Here is a 19674-nt window from a genome sequence, read left to right as displayed (position 1 = left end):
GCTGCTTGGATAATAAACGTAGTTCTGAGTGAATTTGTGTGTGTTCCACTTGCAAAGATTGTCACACATAAAAGTATATACACGTTCAACATGTTCCTGAACTCTGGGTGCAGTAACAAACACTGTTTTGTGATGTTTGTGTGCAAAAAAAAGACGACGCTCAGATAAGACAAGAATACCATTTATAAAACATAGAAATATATAAAGTTGACCAGTTTGGCAGTGCTCTCTGTGGCAGTTACAGTACAGACCCTGATCCACAAAGGCACCTGTGTGTGACTGACAGGCCCAGCATCTGGATCACCAGCTGCTACATGTTCTGAAGGCGGCAGTAACACAGACTGACCAGTGACACAGACTGACCAGTGACACAGACTGACCAGTGACACAGACTGACCAGTGACAGTCTGACTCTGCTCCTGAGATGGACAGAAAAGAGTGGCATAAAAAGGCCATGTCACAAGAATCGTACTCTACTCTATGAACGTGATCTATTGGTGTGAAGTGCAAATTCAGTGAAGGGACGTGTCCCTGTGGAAGGGACGTGTCCCTGTGTGTGCAACGTTTGATACTAGAAGGCAAAAGGGTTTCAAAGACCTGCAAAAGCTTTGTTCAGTCTGTATAAAGCACTCCTCATGTGCCGCATAATAAAGAGTTGAAGCAGCATAAACTGACTGGAGCCTCAGAGCTCCGCGCACGTCACCGGGCGTCGGCTAAAGTGCTCACAGTGTGAGTACAAAGGCAGTTTTAAAGCAGTTGCATATTAGTAAAGCTGGGACAAAAAATTCTTTTCAAATAATTTCACACACTTAACCTAAAATGAACTTAAAAAAAAGACTTTACACTGTACAACACGTGATTTGCTCTAAAGTGATAGAAGGGGAGTAAAGGCATTGAAACACTGGCCGTCTAGAACTGTTCTGAGAGGAGGTCACAGAGCCTCTGAGAGACAGACTCTCGACTGGTCCGGAGGGTCAAGCGGTACATCTGCAACACAAGAACCACAGGAGCAGCATTACTCAATGCAAACGCTCTCACACCAGCCACAACCCTCACTGTGAGCGACACTCACCTGTGCTTGTATGTTGGGCTCCAGTCGCAGCAGGCAGCCCACCTGAGTGGTCTTTGTGTGGATCACTCCGGCCCCCACAAAGTTCACAGGGTTTGGATCCACCCCGTTCAACAGAGCCACGCCGAAACCGATGATCTGCAGAAGAACGTGAAGCCACAGCGTCAGGAGCTGTTCCTCTCAAAGCTTTCACACCGAGAACAACCCAAGGGCCATCAGATCTAAACCCAAGAACCACCAGATCTAAACCCAAGAACCACCAGATCTAAACCCAAGAACCACCAGATCTAAACCCAAGAACCACCAGATCTAAACCCAAGAACCACCAGATCTAAACCCAAGAACCACCAGATCTAAACCCAAGAACCACCAGATCTAAACTCAAGAACCACCAGATCTAAACCCAAGAACCACCAGATCTAAACCCAAGAACCACCAGATCTAAACCCAAGAACCACCAGATCTAAACCCAAGAACCACCAGATCTAAACCCAAGAACCACCAGATCTAAACCCAAGAACCACCAGATCTAAACCCAAGAACCACCAGATCTAAACCCAAGAACCACCAGATCTAAACCCAAGAACCACCAGATCTAAACCCAAGAACCACCAGATCTAAACCCAAGAACCACCAGATCTAAACCCAAGAACCACCAGATCTAAACCCAAGAACCACCAGAGCTAAACGCAAGTACCACCAGATCTAAACCCAAGAACCACCAGATCTAAACCCAAGAACCACCAGATCTAAACCCAAGAACCACCAGATCTAAACTCAAGTACCACCAGATCTAAACCCAAGAACCACCAGATCTAAACTCAAGTACCACCAGATCTAAACCCAAGAACCACCAGATCTAAACCCAAGAACCACCAGATCTAAACCCAAGTACCACCAGATCTAAACCCAAGAACCACCAGATCTAAACTCAAGTACCACCAGATCTAAACCCAAGAACCACCAGATCTAAACCCAAGTACCACCAGATCTAAACCCAAGAACCACCAGATCTAAACTCAAGTACCACCAGATCTAAACCCAAGAACCACCAGATCTAAACTCAAGTACCACCAGATCTAAATCCAGGTCAGGCCTAAATATGGTCCAAATGAGAGTCAGGTCAGAGGACGGTGCTGTGGTCAGCGAGGATGAACAGAACCACGGACAAAATGGTTCTGAATCATGATTAATTCAAAGGAAAAACTAAATAAAACAAATACCGTATTTTCCGGACTTTAAGTTGCACCTTTTTTCATAGTTTTGCCCGGGTGCGACTTATACTCCAGAGCGACTTATATATGATATTATTGGTTATTTTCACACCGACAACCACAAGAGGGCGCTCTAGGCTCTAAGCGACGCAGAAGAAGAATCTGCTCTTCCTCTGGAGTTTGTGGAGTTGTTTAGAAGTGACACAGAGGAAGAAGAATTCAGTGGATTTAGTGATTTGGGGTAAAACTGATGCTTTGGTAAACTTGTTAACATGTTCTTTATGCTATAGTTATCTGAATACCGTATTTTCCGCGCTATAAAGCGCACGTAAAAGTCTTTAACGTCCTCAAAAGCCGTCCGTGTGCTTTATTGTCCGGTGCGCTTTATGTATGGACCAGTACACATGGTACACAGATAGCTGATGGTGCGCTTAATAATCCGGTGCGCTTTTTCGTGCGCAAAATACGGTAACTTAATATGTTAACATACCAGACACTTACCACAGTTCTGTCTGTGCCTCATGTAGCTGAAGGTGTTAGCGTTAGCATACGTCATGTAGCTGAAGGTGTTAGCATTAGCATACGTCATGTAGCTGAAGGTGTTAGCATTAGCATACGTCATGTAGCTGAAGGTGTTAGCATTAGCATACGTACACCTATTCACCATGTTCTCTCATCTGTTATTATTTTAAACTGCATTTCAAGATGAAATGTCTGTTCTTGGTCTTGAATTTTATCCTTGGATTTGTCCCCCCGTCTGTAAATACCCCCCCTTTTTTTATTATGTTCAGCGTCTTTGGGTCACTGAAAAGCGCTATATAAATAAAAGTTATTATTATTATTATTATTATTATTATTATCAAATAAATTTTCCCCATAAATGCGACTTATACTCCAGTGCGACTTATATGTGTTATTTTCTTCTCTATTAAGCATTTTTTTGGCCGGTGCGACATAAACTCCGGAAAATACGGCACTCAAACCACGGGAGACACTGCTACAGATCGTGTCAAACTAAACATGTCATAATGGAATAATACTGACCTTGGCTTTCGTCACTTCCGTGTCCATCGGCTGCAGCGACTTGAATATTTTCTGGACTTCCTGCTGAGGCCTGAGGACAGAAACGTGTCAGAGAAAAGACGAGTGATTCAATCTCAAACCACGACTCACGCTCCCAGCTGCTTCCAGCGCTGGAAGAAGTCCTGCGACGTCATCTCCGTGGGCTGGAAGAACTTGTTGAGCGTCACAGGGAGTTTGACGGCGATGTTCTGCAGCTCTCCGCCGTATCTGTTCACCGTACGGTCGAGTGAGGGCGTGGCTTTGACAGCTTCAATGATGAATAAAAGGACAATGGCACTGACCTGAACTGGATGTCGAGCACAGGAGCCTCGGTGAAATCAGAGACGCACTCCATGTTGAAGATCTGCTGCATCTGAGCTCCGCCCTCGATCACGGGCTCCGTCGCCTTGGCGTGGACGGTCAGCTGTGGCACGCGGGTTAAGGACTACACAAGGTCAACTGAAGGGCAACGCGTCACCTCGACCACCGGCGAGGTCAGAGGCGGCGGCCACGGTTCAAGGTTCAAACATTTGTGATTGAAAGGATATGAGCTTTGAGCGAGTCGGAGCTGCTCACGGACGAGGCAAAACCGGTGAACTGAGCAGACGTTTTGTTGCCAAAGAACACGTAAATTCGACCTGAAAGACACGACACGCACGGTTGAGTTTGTGTTTGGTGTTGTGAGCGCTGCTGAAGCGATGCACAGTCCATTACAGCTGCAGGGAACAGTAAACAGTAAACACAGCTCCGAGGGGCCAGAGTTCAGTGCCCATGATGTTTTGGGGGGTTTAAACGTGCTTTATGAGATAGAGGAAGACAAACGTGCCCCTCATGTCCCCGCAGAGGGAGCAAGTCATTGTATCTGTCCAGTGTGCACGCCACGCCGCTCACTCCTTGAGTGGGATTCAGTCAAAGTGTGAAGTTGTGAACATCTTTAAATGTGGGTGAGTGCTCAGCTTTAGGCTCAGTCTGTGGTGCAGAACTCACCCAGATTCTGTCTGTACTCAGACTTGAGTCCGATCTGCAGCAGCTGGTTCTCATAGAGAACACCGTTGTTCTTACACACAAACCTTCGGGAGGAAAAGCACATCATTCTTTTACTGAACTCTTAAAAAAGGAGGAGGATAGAGAACGTGCAAATGTGTTTTCACCTGGAAAAGTGTTCCTCTGCCACATCTGCAGGAGCTGGACTAGAGAAGTCAGAAAAGACGTCGACCAGCAGACTTCCTGCTGCAGCAGCCGGAGGCGGAGAGTTCAGATTTAACAGGTCAGTGAAGGGCGTGGCAGCCGTCTGAGGACAGAACATGAGGGTCATCAATGCAGTACAAGGAGGTCATCTACTGTGTATTTGTATTCAACTCATGAAGAGAACAATGACATAAACATCTGTGTCAAAGGCTGAAGCTAGTGCACAAAGTACATAATGCAGTACATGTACCATAATCCCAGCAGAGAGCATGATGGGACTAGCAGATGTAGGGCGTGGTCTGTTGGTAGGAATAAGGGCAGCGACCACTGAGGCAGGAGACTGAGAAGGACAGAGTGAAAGAAGAAGAGGAAGCAGCGTGAAAGAGGAAGAGTAAATGGAAACGGGAAAGTAGACGGCAGCTGGAGAGAGGCCACACCCACATGTACTAACCACATGTACTACTGACATGTACTACACACACGTACTATAACCACATGTAGTACTGACATGTACTGCACACACGTACTATAACCACATGTACTACTGACATGTACTACACACATGTACTACACACACGTACTATAACCACATGTAGTACTGACATGTACTGCACACACGTACTATAACCACATGTACTACTGACATGTACTACACACACGTACTATAACCACATGTAGTACTGACATGTACTGCACACACGTACTATAACCACATGTACTACTGACATGTACTACACACATGTACTACACACACGTACTATAACCACATGTAGTACTGACATGTACTGCACACACGTACTATAACCACATGTACTACTGACATGTACTACACACACGTACTATAACCACATGTAGTACTGACATGTACTGCACACACGTACTATAACCACACGTACTATAACCACATGTACTACACACACGTACTATAACCACATGTACTACTGACATGTACTACACACACGTACTCCCCACACACGTACTCCCCACACACGTACTCCCCACACACGTACTCCCCACACACGTACTCCCCACACACGTACTCCCCACACACGTACTCCCCACACACGTACTCCCCACACACGTACTCCCCACACACGTACTCCCCACACGTACTCCCCACACGTACTCCCCACACGTACTCCCCACACGTACTCCCCACACGTACCTTTACCGTGACTTCATCGGCCTCGTTGTTGTGCTCCACGTTTCCGTTGCCGTTCATGTTCTTCTTTGAGTCGTCGATGTCGGGCACGTTCATGGAGCCCTTCTTCTTCTTCAGCTTGGCCAGGATGGACGACTCTCTCTCTGGGAACGGAGGCATCTCTTCCAGCACCGTGGCCTGAGCACGAAAACACACAAAACACATCTTTATCTGAGCAACACGCGCGTCGACGTAGAGCCAAGTATCGAGACATTCAGCGCGATAAAAGCGTTGAAGGTTATACAGGCTCACGACAAGAACATCACAGGTACAAACGGAGGATATTAAATACAGGAGCAGGCTTTGGATTGGATTTGAAAACACTACGGGGCCGACTAGGCGAAAAAACTAGTAGCTTTGGCATTCTCCGAACCACAGCTCAGCAGCCAATCAGAGCCAAGCACACACATTTCGTCGACCAATCAGCGCGCAGCATGCACATTTTCACTTGTAAACAGTAAACAGTAATGGCGGACTATCGTCAAATGCTTCCCGGCCCGATTTAATGATAATATTCCCTTTTTTTCTAAGATTTATTATTAAAATGGCCGCACATATTTTAAAATACGGGAAGACGGGTTTCCATCTAAAAGCCGGTACAGGAGTGGTCGATTTAGTGGAAATTGGTTTGCCAAAGATTAGCCAGGGCCAGGCTTTTATCCCTACAAAGTGTTTCTGATCCAGATATTCGCCCACAACAGCCTCATTATGCGCCGTTTGCTCCTCCCGACGGCTCAAAACGGAGGACAAACCTTCCCTACGAGCGTGACTAAAGCCTCCAAATGCCCCTCAAACACACCCCGTCCCGCACTGACCAGTATGTCGGTGCTGGCGATGCTGCTGAGCCTCAGGTACTCCACCGCCCTCTGCTGGAGCTCCACGTCGGCGTTGCGGAGCTGGCTGTCGGAGCGCAGCACGTCCTGGATGGTGCTCTTCACCTCGGGGAACAGGTTGATGAACTTGATGTACGCGGAGAGCAGCAGGGCCCGGGTGGGCACGGAGCACAGGTGGAACTTGGAGTGGAGGAGGTTGAACTGCACCAAAGGGCTGAGGGGGAGCGGAACGTGTCATTGAAATGGTTTCGCAAAAGAGGAACGAAAAACATGGAGCCATTTTGTACCTGGAGCGGGAGTCGCCGGCGATCAGGTTACCGAACTCTCCCAGGATGTAGCCCCCGACTTTGACCAGGTTCTCGTGGCACGCAGGGGCCTGAAGCGCCTGTGACATGTATTTCACGTGTTAAAAAGTACTTCATTCTGTCAATTTACACTTGATTTAGTCATGAACATTTGAACAGTTTGGGTTCAGGACTCTCCCCAGATTTAATGCGCTAAAAATATAGGATTTGGGGACTTTTTTCTGTACAGTACTCCATATTTAAATCAAAATGGCAATAATCAATTCACTTCTGATCACGCCAATGTGTTTCGATTACTGGCAAGTCTTCATCAGGGCTTTTACAACGAGAAGTCATGTAGTAAAAGTAAAAGAAAGATAAGTATCAGAAGTCACTCACGCCTTATACCAAGGGTTTTCTATCAGATACTGCTGATGATTGATGGCTCCTATAATCAGGTTTGATCTATACACCAGGACGTCACTTCCAAGAGTCTCCCAATTATGTGATGTTCAGTAAATTTACACTTGAGTTAGCATTTGGACAGGTTCAAGACGCTCCCCAATTTTAATGAGTCTAAAATATAGGATTTGGGGTCTTTTTTCTGCACATAACTCATAATATTTAGATCAAAATGGCAGTAAAGAGACGGCTGATGGCGCCAATTTTGTTTCCATTACGAGCGATCAGATACTGCTAATGATTGATGACGACTATTATCTGATGAATACTGTAATCTCCCTCTTAATTATGTGATGAGAACAGGGGGCAGTCATTTTTCCTGGAGGCGAGCAGCGAAGGGCTGGACCACGATAATTGGTGTAACAAATTCTTATGGTTTTAGCACTTTTCTGCAACATATAGTCAATTAAATATGTTATTTCCTCCGTTTCATGCAGTCTTTAGAGAGGACACGAGTGCAGACACATACACAGCAGAGACGGTTAAAAAATAGAAAATAAATCGTGAAAGGGGCCGGACTAAAACAGGCAGAGGTCTTTATTTGATCATAGGTGCATGATTTAGCTCGATGGCTAAACATAGAGAGCGACGTATTAAATCATCTCCACTTCCCACGATGCATTACGCCTCTGTAGCTGTAACATGAGCTGAACCCGCTGCCCAGACGTGACCACAGACGGTTTCAGATAAGCCCACGGTCCAATCTGCGGTCGCCCCGGGCAACGTGTCGGTTTGGTGGCGCCGCGCTCACCTCGAACACGGTCTTGGCGGCGTAGCCCTGCACCTCGTCCCGGTTGATGACGATCTGGATGACGCGGTACCACACCTCCTCGCTCACGTGGTCCCCGGCGATGCGGATGAGGTTGAGCATGGTGTCCACGTACCAGGTGTAGTCCACGGCGTACTTCTCCGCCAGGATGGCCACCTTGAGCACCTAGGAGAGCAGCACACTCAAGTCACGCCCGGCGCTCGTTACCCGCTCGCGACCACGTTTACGGCGAGTGCCTCACGATCTCCTCGCGGATGGAGTAGTCCGCCGTCTCCAGGTAGCTCAGCATCTCGGCCACGATCTGCTTGGAGTTGCTGCGGTCGCACATGGCGTAGAGCAGGTCCACGGCGCGCTGGCGAACGCTCACGTCGCGCTCCGTCTGCAACGGAAAGCGGACTTTACAGAATGCAACGCGAGCGCTCAGCGGCATTTTGACATTTTGAAAGTGTATTTAGCGTTGCGTGTGGCACCTCAACAACAAGACAATTAACAATTCATAAGAGTTACTTTTCATAATCATGTGGATGTGACATAATGAATCATCCTGGTGCAATACTCTCTGTCCATATAACAGCTGTAAATAAGACTTATTATTATTTGTATTAAGAGTATAAGAGGTTTTTTTAATTAAGAGTTTTTCTACAAGAGTGTTTTTATAAGTTGTTTTTTATGATTTACTTCTGAGCCTAATCTGTGTTGCAACACTCGAATTTCCCCATTGTGGGACAAATAAAGGTTATCTTAAATTAACATCTACCGGTTGATAGCAATATTTTAATACTCCTCTGGAATGAGCTAAAATGCTGCTGTATGTGTCTTGGTCGAGGTTCAAGTATTAAACATTAAAACCAGAAAAGGACAGTCACTTTATACCCGTTTGGGAGACGACACGAGATGTAGAATTAGAGAATAGACTATGATTAAAATGACCTAAACTACAACAATTGCAATATTATAAATGTTTCAAACCATCCTCATCGCCTTTAAAAGTGTAAATGATGCATTAAAAACATAATTTATCTATGACTTGGTTGTTAATGCCTCATCATCATCTCAAAAGACAAGTGTAATATAGTATTATAGCAGTAGCAGTCTGAAGTAGCAGCTCGCTCTGCCTAATCACCACCACAAGAGGGCAGCACATCGGCAGTAAACGCCACATTCCTGGAGCGTTTGAAGGTGACCGATACCGCCCGCGTTGGTAAAAGCTTTGCCCCGCGCCCGAGCTCACCTTCAGGGCGTTGATGACCGTCTCCATGTGGGTCTTGACCGCCTCGTGGGAGAACTCGGAGCTGGCCAGGGTGCACATGCTCTCCAGGGCCAGGTACCGCAGGTTGGTCTCTCTGTGCTGCAGGAACTGACCCAGCTGGTTACAGGCGCGGACCAGCAAAGTGGGCTCACTGCGGGGGACGCAAACAAATGAGAATTATTGCTATTGCGATGTCAAGAAAGAAGGGACTGAGCCATTTTGCACAAATGCGATGTTCTTCCATATTCGCCGTTTGACGTAAGATTGACTATTTTATACTTTTTCTTCACCTTTTAATGTAGTTGCTGCTTCGTTTGAGTCATTAAACCTGTTCTCTCATGGTCTGGACTATGTATAGCCTGGATAACGATGATTAAATTATAATTATGAACGATTATTTCAATAATAGATGAGCTGCAGTTAAATCAATTCAGTTGTTAGAACCCAGTCTCCCATGTATGTCAGTGACGTGTTTATAGAGGTATAAACCTCAGGGTTTTTGTTTACATAACATGAGATACTTTGTTGTTTGCAAAGGAAATTATGTTCGCTAAACAATTTACAGTCCAAGCAATGTGCCAGATATGACTATTCATTGCAATATGCCTCGCGGCCCTGTGTATTCTGTTTTTCTTTTGGTGTAAAACTATAATTTTTGATTTTTTTGGTTGTAAAACTATAGAAAAATGTCTTGTTTAAAATTATATACTTTCTTTGTGTGTAAATCTTTTTTTTTTTTGGTGTAAAAATATAATTTCTTTAAATTTTTTAATTTTTCATTTTACAGACACACAAAACACAACCGGGACACAACCTGAGAGCAAAAGAAAGTAGCAACAATACAAGTAATGAGAAAAGTTAACAAAGTGTGTTGCACCTTAAATTATGTTTCCATTTTGTCATAACTTTCACAGTTCGGTCCAAATTGAGGATCATTTCGGGGCCGTTTGACGTGCGGCTGTTATTTACTTAACGAACATTTAAAACCAGCGTCATTAAACTATAGCGCATTAAACTGGGCATCTGGGCGGTCCCGACTCGCGCCCCCCCCGACTCGCGGCCCCCCGACTCGCGGCACCCCGACTCGCGGCACCCCGACTCGCGGCACCCCGACTCGCGGCACCCCGACTCGGCCCCCTGACTCTCGGCCCTGACTCTCGGTCCTGACTCTCGGTCCTGACCTGTCGTGGTGGATGATGAGCGCGATGGCTTCGAACAGCACGGCGTTCTTAGCGTTGGAGTGCTGCACTTTCTTAGACTTGGGCGGCTCCTGGGCTTTGTTCAGGACAGTCTCCAGGCACTCGGCGAGGCGGCTCCTCAGCGCCGCGTCCTCTGAAGAGACACAAGACGGGCACAATCAGCACAAGCCACGGGTAACCACGGGTAACGGTGGCCCGTGCTTTATCGTACCCGGCGGGGGATAGCACTGCAGGAGGCGCAGCAGCTTGACGGACAGCCAGGGGGCGGCGACGAAGTAGTAGGTGTAGTCCTGCAGGTCAATGCACGCCGAGGTCACGATCTGCACCAGAAAACAAACGTGTTGTGGACGCGTCGTAACGGAGAGAGACCGGGTCAAAGGTCAAACGTACTCTGCTGAGGCGAGCCACGGCCAACGAGATGGAGGTCTTGAAGTCGTCGGGGCTCTTCTGCGCCAGCGTGGTGATGAGGCTGGTCGCCGCGGTTACCACGCCCTGAAATCACACAGACGCTAGTCAAAACAATACATTAACACAGGCATTATAAACATGATATTGCCCAGAATGTACTGCATGTACCTGTATATTCTGGACTATAAGTCGCACTTTTTTTTTTCATAGTTTTGCCCGGGGTGCGACTTAATACTCCAGAGCGACTTATACTTGATATTACATGTTATTTTCACACTGGCAACCACAAGAGGGCGCTCTAGGCTCTAAGCGATGCAGAAGAAGAATCTGCACTTCCTCTTCCTCTGGAGTTTGTGGAGTTGTTTAGAAGTGACACAGAGGAAGAAGAATTCAATGGATTTAGTGATTTAGTGTTAAATTTTCCCCCAAAAATGTGACTTCTATATGTTTTTTCTTCTCTTTTATGCATTTTCACAGTATATTCTTGTGTGCAGTGATGAGACGTGAGATCCACGAGAAGTTAAGACAAGATGTTGAGCTCATTTGTGAAAGGACTGTGTCGTATCCTTCATGATTGATCATCTTTCACTTCCAGGGAAAAATGAAATGATGAAATTCTGAGTTTTGGTATCAAGTTCCTGGTGCACTGCAGCTGGTCGTGCTCGCAGTAGTGAAGGGAGGACGGCTGGAGGTGTAGGACTCCAATGACTGGGAAATACTGTGAGGCGTGGCAGCTTAACTTATAAAACTACAACTTTAATGTGCTTAAACAAGTCAATACAAATATCACAGATGCCAACGTATAAGTATTTTAACCGGCGTCAATTATATCATTATCGCAATTTCTTCTACATCATGATAAATATTGTTGGGCCATATCACCCTGACCTGACTTAGAATAAAATAAAGGTTTAGCAGCTTCTATACTTTAGTGAGACAGGATATTTTGTTGTTTCCCGGGAAACTATGCAACATAAATGAGTGCTTTCTTCTTGATTTGGTGACTGCGATCAATAAACTGGTCCTCGTAAATACATCTGCTTTGTGCTGCAGCAAATCTAGTTCCTCGTCGTGACTCGGCTGGACTAGAATAATGTCAGTCGATGAGGCGATTGTGGAAGTGGAAGTTCCATTACTGCTGCAGGTTCTTCCTTAGAGCGCTGTAATAATGGTGTCATGGTGATAAAAGAGTTAAAAGTTACACTGACACTGGTCGTCTTCTACAGAATAAGACAAATGCTTCAGAAAGTCCACTTTGCTGCGGTTAATCCTCTCACAAAGTCGCAGTAAAACTCAAAGTGAGCACGCCTATTTACACCACTATATTTCACTTTTATTTATCGTTTATCTATACGGGGAAAACCCACAGAGCCTGTTAAAAACAACATACAGATGAAATAAATACAGGAAAAAAACAGGAAATCCAAATAAAAAGCCACTAAAATGTCCAGTAAAACAGTCAATGAAATGAACAAATACATTAAAACACACTTACACATACATTATGAGATAAAAGCATGTAAAATAAGGCTCTGTGCATAGTCTTTAACCAGTGCTTTATAATCATTATAAACTGACTTACTTCAAATAGTTGTTTTGTTCCACTGACAGGAGCAACATGGTACAGACTTTAGAATAATAAAAGTGTCCTGAGCTCTGAGTGAATACTTCATCTGAACACATCTCCACATACTTCTTAAATAATCATGTATAATGCCATGTAGAGTATAAGTGAGGCGACCGCTGGCACCGGGTAAAGGACGGGTCAAATGCAGAAGACATATTTCCCTACAGGGACAATAAAGCTGATGATGGCTTTATTGTCCGCGTAGGGAAATCTGTCCTCTGCATTTGACCCGTCCTTTAACACAGAGTAAATTCAATTATTAGGCAAGTTAATTTGATCAAAGGATTTTCAAAAGTCATAAAAAGCAGTTGTGATGGAATCCACTGTATCTGCATCTAAAATGTGCTCATACTTTAATAATAATAAATAAAACATAATACATGAATAAAAATAATGAAAAAATAATAATATTAAGAATAAAGAATAATAATCTTAATAAAAATAATGAATACTACAAAATAATAAAAAGAAAAATATATAAAATAAATAAATAATAATAATAAATAAATAATAAATAAAACATAATACATGAATAAAAATAATAATAAAATGGGTAAAAATGATATAAAGATTAATAAAAGAATAATAATCATAATAATACATAAAAAGAATGAATACAAAATAATAAAAAGAAAAATACATAATAAAACATAATACATGAATAAAAATAATAAAAGATTAATAATAAAGAATAAAGAATAATAATCATAATAAATTAAAAAAAAAATAATACAAAATAATAAAAAGAAAAATACATAATAAAAATAATATTTTTAAAATAATATTTTTTTTTTATATAAATAATAATATACTTACCAAATGTTGATCATTTAATAAGTGGACCACGCGTGCGGTCCACTCCCCCATGGGCACGAGGTCAGGGGACGTCCTGTTCAGCCTGAGGAGGCACAACGCTGCACTCTGCTTCACACTGTCCATCGTGTCCCTGATGAAAAACATAAGTATTTAGCTTAGACAGTCATCTGCACGCTGTACTGGAAACATGCAATGGTATTTAATTATTTATTTTATCTTTACTATTTTTCCCCTCCATCCCATGTTGGGAAATGGGAGGTTTTGTCTATGGGAGTTTTTGTTTATAGGAGATCTTCTACTGAGTGTTTTTCAAACTTCCTTATAAGTGATCTGTTCTTTTCCTCTGTATCTACCTCTGTATCTACCTGCGTTGCAACAATGAAATTTCCCCATGTGTGGACAATAAAGGATTATTTTATCTTATCTCATCTTATCTTAAACCATATCATTGTACCGTATGTTCCACACTATAAGGCGCACTGGATTATAAGGCGCACTGTCAATAAATGGTCTATTTTGGATAATTTTTCATACATAAGACGCAAAACAAAACATGTACCACACAAAATCACTTTGAGGTCAGTAAATACAACCAGAATGAATCCATATATAAAGTTGCATTGGATTATAAAGTCGCATTGGATTATAAAGCGCACTGGATTATAAAATAAGATAAGATAAGCCTTTATTTGTCCACACATGGGGACATTTCGGTGCTGCAAAGCAAGTAGATACAGAAGAAAGGAACAGATAACACTCTTAATGGAAAAAAATAAAACTCTTATAAAGGCGCACTGTCAAATAATGGTCCATTATGGTCCATACAATGGCACTGTACATTTTTGAGAAGATTAAAGGCTTTGAAGTGCGCCTTATAATGCGGACAATACGGTACAGCTTATTATTGAGGAGCAAAAATGCGGTGGATTAATAAGTGCTGTTCTCGCGCACACACCCCGCCACTAAAATCCGTGGAATGTCCGACGCGAAGGCCTCGGCCATTTCCCTGCTGCCCACGTTGGCGATGCAGTGCAGCGCCAGGTTCATGAAGGTCGGGTTGCGGCTGCCCAGGTCGTTCTTGATGGCGTTGTTGATGAGCCGGATGAGGTCGCTGTTGGAGTTCACCAGCACCGAGATGAAGAGATAACCCTGCCAATGGAAAACAACGCCATTGTACACAGTTTGTACACAACACACTCGCGGGTTTTTTTTTTCTTCGTCTTCTTCTTTGCGCTTACTATTTGTTTCTCCGTGTATTTGTTGGAGCTGAGCAGGTTGACCGCCTCCATGTGTCCGAAGTCGATGTCGTGGCCCAGGAGGAAGATGAAGAGCAGTTTGCACACATACTTCTTCTTGCTGTAGCCGTCCAGGGCCTTGTCTCCTGTTTTAGAAGTAGACAAATCAATAAAACAAATGGAATGGTACTTGTATTTAATGTACGACTTGTATTCATAGTGAACACAAATACAAATAATGGAAAAACAAAGCTATATGACATTTACATTGATCTCTACTGCAATAATGTGTAACCGTGTACTACATAAACAGAAATGGGGCTGTGCAATTTATTGAATTTTAGTTTCAGTCATTTCTAATTGTTAATTATCATCTTTTGGTCTGTTTTTTTAGCCGAGTTCAGACTTAAAAGAAAGACATTTGACGACTTTTTTGTGTTAAATATTTCAGGAAATGTAAATTAGAATACTGAGAGTCATTTTCTCTTTAAGCTGAACACTGTTTTTACAAGTTAGGGCTGCTATTCAGTGTCAGCAAGTTAAATGTTTACTGAGAACTGACTTGCAAAAGGTTGATAAAGGTTAAAACATTCAAAACGGGCAGAACAGGGGAAATGTGCTTTAGTCAGAGGGGTGAAATATGCAGCTCTGTTACGCAACCAATCGCAAAAGTAAAAGAAGAGTTGCCTAAATATTCATGTTCCAGTTCTTTAAACTCATTCAGTTTGTGTTAGTTTGACAATCTCATTCAAGTGTGATACAAAAGGTTTAAATATACAACCAACTTTCCCTAAACTAGACAAAACAAACCACTGGGTTTAAAAGGAAAGTCTGTTTTTACCAGTGTTTGTACCGTATTTTCCGGAGTATAAGTCGCACCAGCCAAAAAATGCATAAGAGAGAAGAAAAAAAAACACCGAAGTATCCGAAGTATAAGTATATAAGTATAAATATAAGTATAAGTCGCACTCCGGCCAAAACTATGAAAAAAGGTGCGACTTAATAGTCCGGAAAATACGGTGATAAGAAAACACAGACTACAGGAGAGTCACTATGCTGAACTGTATCCTGGTTTGACACAAATGGGACAACTGCGGATCAAATGCTCTTCCTCTTCCTCTCTCCACACACTCCTCTTCTCTCCACACACACTCCTCTTCTCTCCACACACACTCCTCTTCTCTCCACACACACTCCTCTTCTCTCCACACACACTCCTCTTCTCTCCACACACACTCCTCTTCTCTCCACACACACTCCTCTTCTCTCCACACACACTCCTCTTCTCTCCACACACACTCCTCTTCTCTCCACACACACTCCTCTTCTCTCCACACACTCCTCTTCTCTCCACACACTCCTCTTCTCTCCACACACTCCTCTTCTCTCCACACACTCCTCTTCTCTCCACACACTCCTCTTCTCTCCACACACTCCTCTTCTCTCCACACACTCCTCTTCTCTCCACACACTCCTCTTCTCTCCACACACTCCTCTTCTCTCCACACACTCCTCTTCTCTCCACACACTCCTCTTCTCTCCACACACACTCCTCTTCTCTCCACACACACTCCTCTTCTCTCCACACACTCCTCTTCTCTCCACACACTCCTCTTCTCTCCACACACTCCTCTTCTCTCCACACACACTCCTCTTCTCTCCACACACACTCCTCTTCTCTCCACACACTCCTCTTCTCTCCACACACTCCTCTTCTCTCCACACACTCCTCTTCTCTCCACACACTCCTCTTCTCTCCACACACTCCTCTTCTCTCCACACACTCCTCTTCTCTCCACACACTCCTCTTCTCTCCACACACTACTCTTCTCTCCACACACTCCTCTTCTCTCCACACACTACTCTTCTCTCCACACACTCCTCTTCTCTCCACACACTCCTCTTCTCTCCACACAGGTCAGGAAGAGGAGCGTGTTTCCGTTTGTTGTCCTTGAACTGAAGCCTGGAACTGACTCAGCAGCAGCGACGCCACATGCACTTTGTCAAACACAGACGTATAAATCCACTGCACTCTCCACAGAGGCAGGGACGAGTATTGAGCGTTACGAGGGACACAGTGCAAACCGGGACGAGCCGCGGAGGAGGAGGAAATTGCGGTCTAGATGTAATAAAGGGGAGACGTGAGGGAGCTCGGCGTGCCCGGTGCGACGGCCCGCGGACTAATTTTAGAGCGACAGGTGGCGGAGGCGACGGCGTGATGCATTTAAACTTTTAAAGACAACACGCCGCATCAAAGCCGCGTAAACAGAACCTAGAACGGCCTGACTCACCTTTAAACTTTGAACGGATGTTGGCGAGTTCTTTGTTTATCCTCTTGATCTCGGCTTCTTTACTTTTACCTGTTAAAAACGATCACAAACACAACACAGGGACGAGAAAAGAACGATGAGGATTGATCGTGAGACGGACAAAACTGAAAAAATACAGGTTTAGTTCATGCTTTTGACAACAACATGACATAATAATGTGACGAAAATGTTATATTGACATCACAAACAAGTAAAAGACGACAAGATGGTACGTTGCAGAGCTCTTCTCACACGTGAACGATATGATTAAGTTCCAGTTTGATGTGGGAAACGGAGTGCTCTTTGTCTAACATGTTTATGGTTTTAGCCACAAGCCGTCATTAGAGGAGATTAGTTACGATATTATCAACGTCTGGTGTGTAAACATAGAATAAACATTTGAAAAAGCCTGAAGGAGCCGAGACGATCAGAGAGTACAAAGGAATCAGTGTGAACAAAGTGGTTTTACGCTTTTATCTTATCCTTATATTCTCAAAACGGCAGATGAACCCAAACAACACTGTGTGCTTTATGCATTAGAGGGTTTGAGGATTTATAATAAAGTGTGGATGAAAGTGGGTGATGTTGTGACAAATTGAGAGTATTGCACCATTAAACTATTGAGTATCTTATATTTCAAACAGTTTAAATGAGTCAGAATGATTTGAACAGAAATGTCTAGCGTAATCCACCAATGAAGAACACGTATAATATATATTAAATTAAATTCCTGCACTTTTCTGAGCATTTTTTCACATTTTCTGCAACACTTGAACCTCAACCAAGTCATTTACAAGCCTTTTTTGCACATTAATGATGCATATTGTTCTAAATATTGCCATTATGATAGAGCAAAAATATATCTAATTGTGTGCATTTATATTGTTGATTAAATATCTTTTTTAGTGTCATTTTCCCCCAGTTTATGCATGAGACTTGAGGGATTGTCATAATGTGTTGCAGCTGTCCTGGCAGAGGTGCTAGAGGTGCTACACTTGTTGTTTACTCTGAGTCTATTTGCTCATGAATGAAGCAATAAACACCCAAACGTCCCGGTGTTTTACAGAATACATTTCCACAAAAGCACCGATCACTCAAACACAAACTATTCCCACTTTGGACGTGACAGTTGAGTGTTATCTTCAGTGAACGGGGGTCCACGCCCTTCCACATGACGTTAGCATCAGACGGCTAGCAGGTATTAGCCTAATTAGCTCGCTTATGCTAACCAGCTGTGCGGCTGCCAAACACATATTCAAATGTAATCCCTCAAATGTGACTGGAGCTGTTGTTATTCGCGCCGCGTCTGTTTACGGGACTCTCAGGACACGAGGCACAATAATATGTCGTAAAGACGTGACTTAAGACAGACGATGTGAGAAGTAAGAGAAGAAGAAGAGTAATATAAACAAACTTACAGTTCCTGATGTCGGAGATGAAGACCGCCAGGCCCCGCATCCCGTCCCCTTTAGACACCGCGGGCATGTTAGAGTCTCAGTCCTGTCTTCAGCCGGGGAGAAGCTAACGAGCTAAAGCTGCAGACGGTGTGTGTGCTCCCGTGTGCCCCGCTGGAGGAGTGACGGAGACGGGAAGCAGACACGGCGCGGGGCGGGCGGGAGGCGGCAGCTCCGCACGCGGCCGCTGGAGGGCGCTGTCCCGTCTGCACAGCTCCGCACGCGTCTGCACAGCTCCGCACGCCGCCGCTGGAGGGCGCTGTTCCGTCTGCACAGCTCCGCACACGGCCGCTGGAGGGCGCTGTCCCGTCTGCACAGCTCCACACCCCCTTAACTGCGCAGAATTGGCGTTTTCCTGCGGTCCACGGCCGTCACACGCGGACTTCTTCTTCTTCTTCTTCTTCTCCTTCTTCTTCTCCTTCTTCTTCTTCTCCTTCTCCTTCTTCTTCTCGGTATCGGTCGGTATCCAAGTTTTACATCACCGCCACCTACTGTACTTGTACATTTTAGACTTTCGACTTTATTCTTTCGACTTTATTGTGTTTCTTTGTGTTCAGAGCCGATAGAGTCAAAGCGGAAAGGATTCCATTCTCTTTGCACATGCTTTATATGGTCACATGATGATGGTCAGCAGCAGAGCAAGTTCAAAGGTCAGATTCACAAAGGGGAGTGAAGCGTCCAGTTGACTTGAGAAGGTCAGAACTGATGGTTGAATACATTTTTATTGTTTCCATTCCTGTGCCATTCAACCAACGTCAGAGATAGGCAAGAACAAATAAAGAACAATTACAATTGTGTCCATATAATCCACTGTTACAAGCTCATGACATTGGCATAACTGTTTTCCAAATGTGGCATTCGGGTGGTACTACAGTGATAAAAGTTAAATTAACCAACAACGCCACCTGGGCATTAATGGGCCCAGGACCATGTAGAAAAGATTAAAAGGCGCACAGGTAAGGTCATTGATGAGGCAGTGCTGAATAAGTTACATTGTTTATTTAGTTAGCATTTTAACAATATTGTATACGTGTTTAAATTGTAAGAGTAAACAGACAGGATAGTAAACGGAAAACAGAACACAGAAAACGATGACCATTCAGAAAACTATACCACACACCGGTCCATTCAACTTCCTGGTATAATGTTGAGTCCGCAGCGGTGAGCAGCAGCACATTCTCGTCTCCTCATCATCATTCTCATCCGCTCTATTTTCATGGTCTGACGAGGCGTCAGTCTCAAATATATGAGGCAGCAGCTGCAGGACATGTTCTTCAACATATGCTGTTCATCAT

General features: G+C 44.1%; 1 protein-coding gene across 2 annotated transcripts; it reads right to left on the bottom strand.

Moving 5' to 3' along the window:
* Positions 1 to 192: 192 nt before the first annotated feature.
* Positions 193 to 18506, bottom strand: LOC140381062 (AP-2 complex subunit alpha-2-like). Of its 2 annotated transcripts, XM_072465083.1 has the most exons (23): positions 18344 to 18506; positions 16908 to 16976; positions 14620 to 14762; positions 14337 to 14530; positions 13382 to 13511; positions 10921 to 11022; positions 10742 to 10850; positions 10513 to 10663; positions 9314 to 9482; positions 8324 to 8461; positions 8065 to 8247; positions 6855 to 6952; positions 6550 to 6781; positions 5699 to 5872; positions 4784 to 4873; positions 4497 to 4636; positions 4333 to 4415; positions 3894 to 3983; positions 3648 to 3771; positions 3457 to 3573; positions 3328 to 3397; positions 1073 to 1207; positions 193 to 987 (listed from the first exon to the last, which is right to left on the bottom strand). In XM_072465083.1, the coding sequence occupies exons 1-23, from the start codon at positions 18408 to 18410 to the stop codon at positions 910 to 912; spliced, it is 2886 nt and encodes a 961-aa protein (XP_072321184.1). In that variant the 5' UTR covers positions 18411 to 18506; the 3' UTR covers positions 193 to 909. The 2 variants fall into 2 exon arrangements, with proteins under 2 accessions (XP_072321184.1, XP_072321185.1); XM_072465084.1 differs by lacking the exon at positions 4784 to 4873.
* Positions 18507 to 19674: the final 1168 nt, after the last annotated feature.

The sequence above is a fragment of the Eucyclogobius newberryi genome, unplaced genomic scaffold, assembly GCF_026437365.1.
Source record: "Eucyclogobius newberryi isolate DKJ021-1_F unplaced genomic scaffold, fEucNew1.0.hap1 SCAF_5, whole genome shotgun sequence".
Lineage (NCBI taxonomy): Eukaryota > Metazoa > Chordata > Actinopteri > Gobiiformes > Gobiidae > Eucyclogobius > Eucyclogobius newberryi.
Note: the sequence above shows the minus strand (reverse complement) of the source record. Positions and strands in the feature narration are given on the sequence as shown.

What these genes read in the sequence shown, in the direction of transcription:
- LOC140381062 (XM_072465083.1), bottom strand. Translation starts at nt 18,410, where the DNA reads ATGCCCGCGGTGTCTAAAGGGGACGGGATGCGGGGCCTGGCGGTCTTC. An exon ending in ACTCCATCCGCGAGGAGATC is followed by an intron (nt 8,248 to 8,323) that starts GTGAGGCACTCG and finishes CTGCTCTCCTAG; the next exon opens with GTGCTCAAGGTGGCCATCCT. An exon ending in CCGATGAAGTCACGGTAAAG is followed by an intron (nt 4,874 to 5,698) that starts GTACGTGTGGGG and finishes TGTCCTTCTCAG; the next exon opens with TCTCCTGCCTCAGTGGTCGC.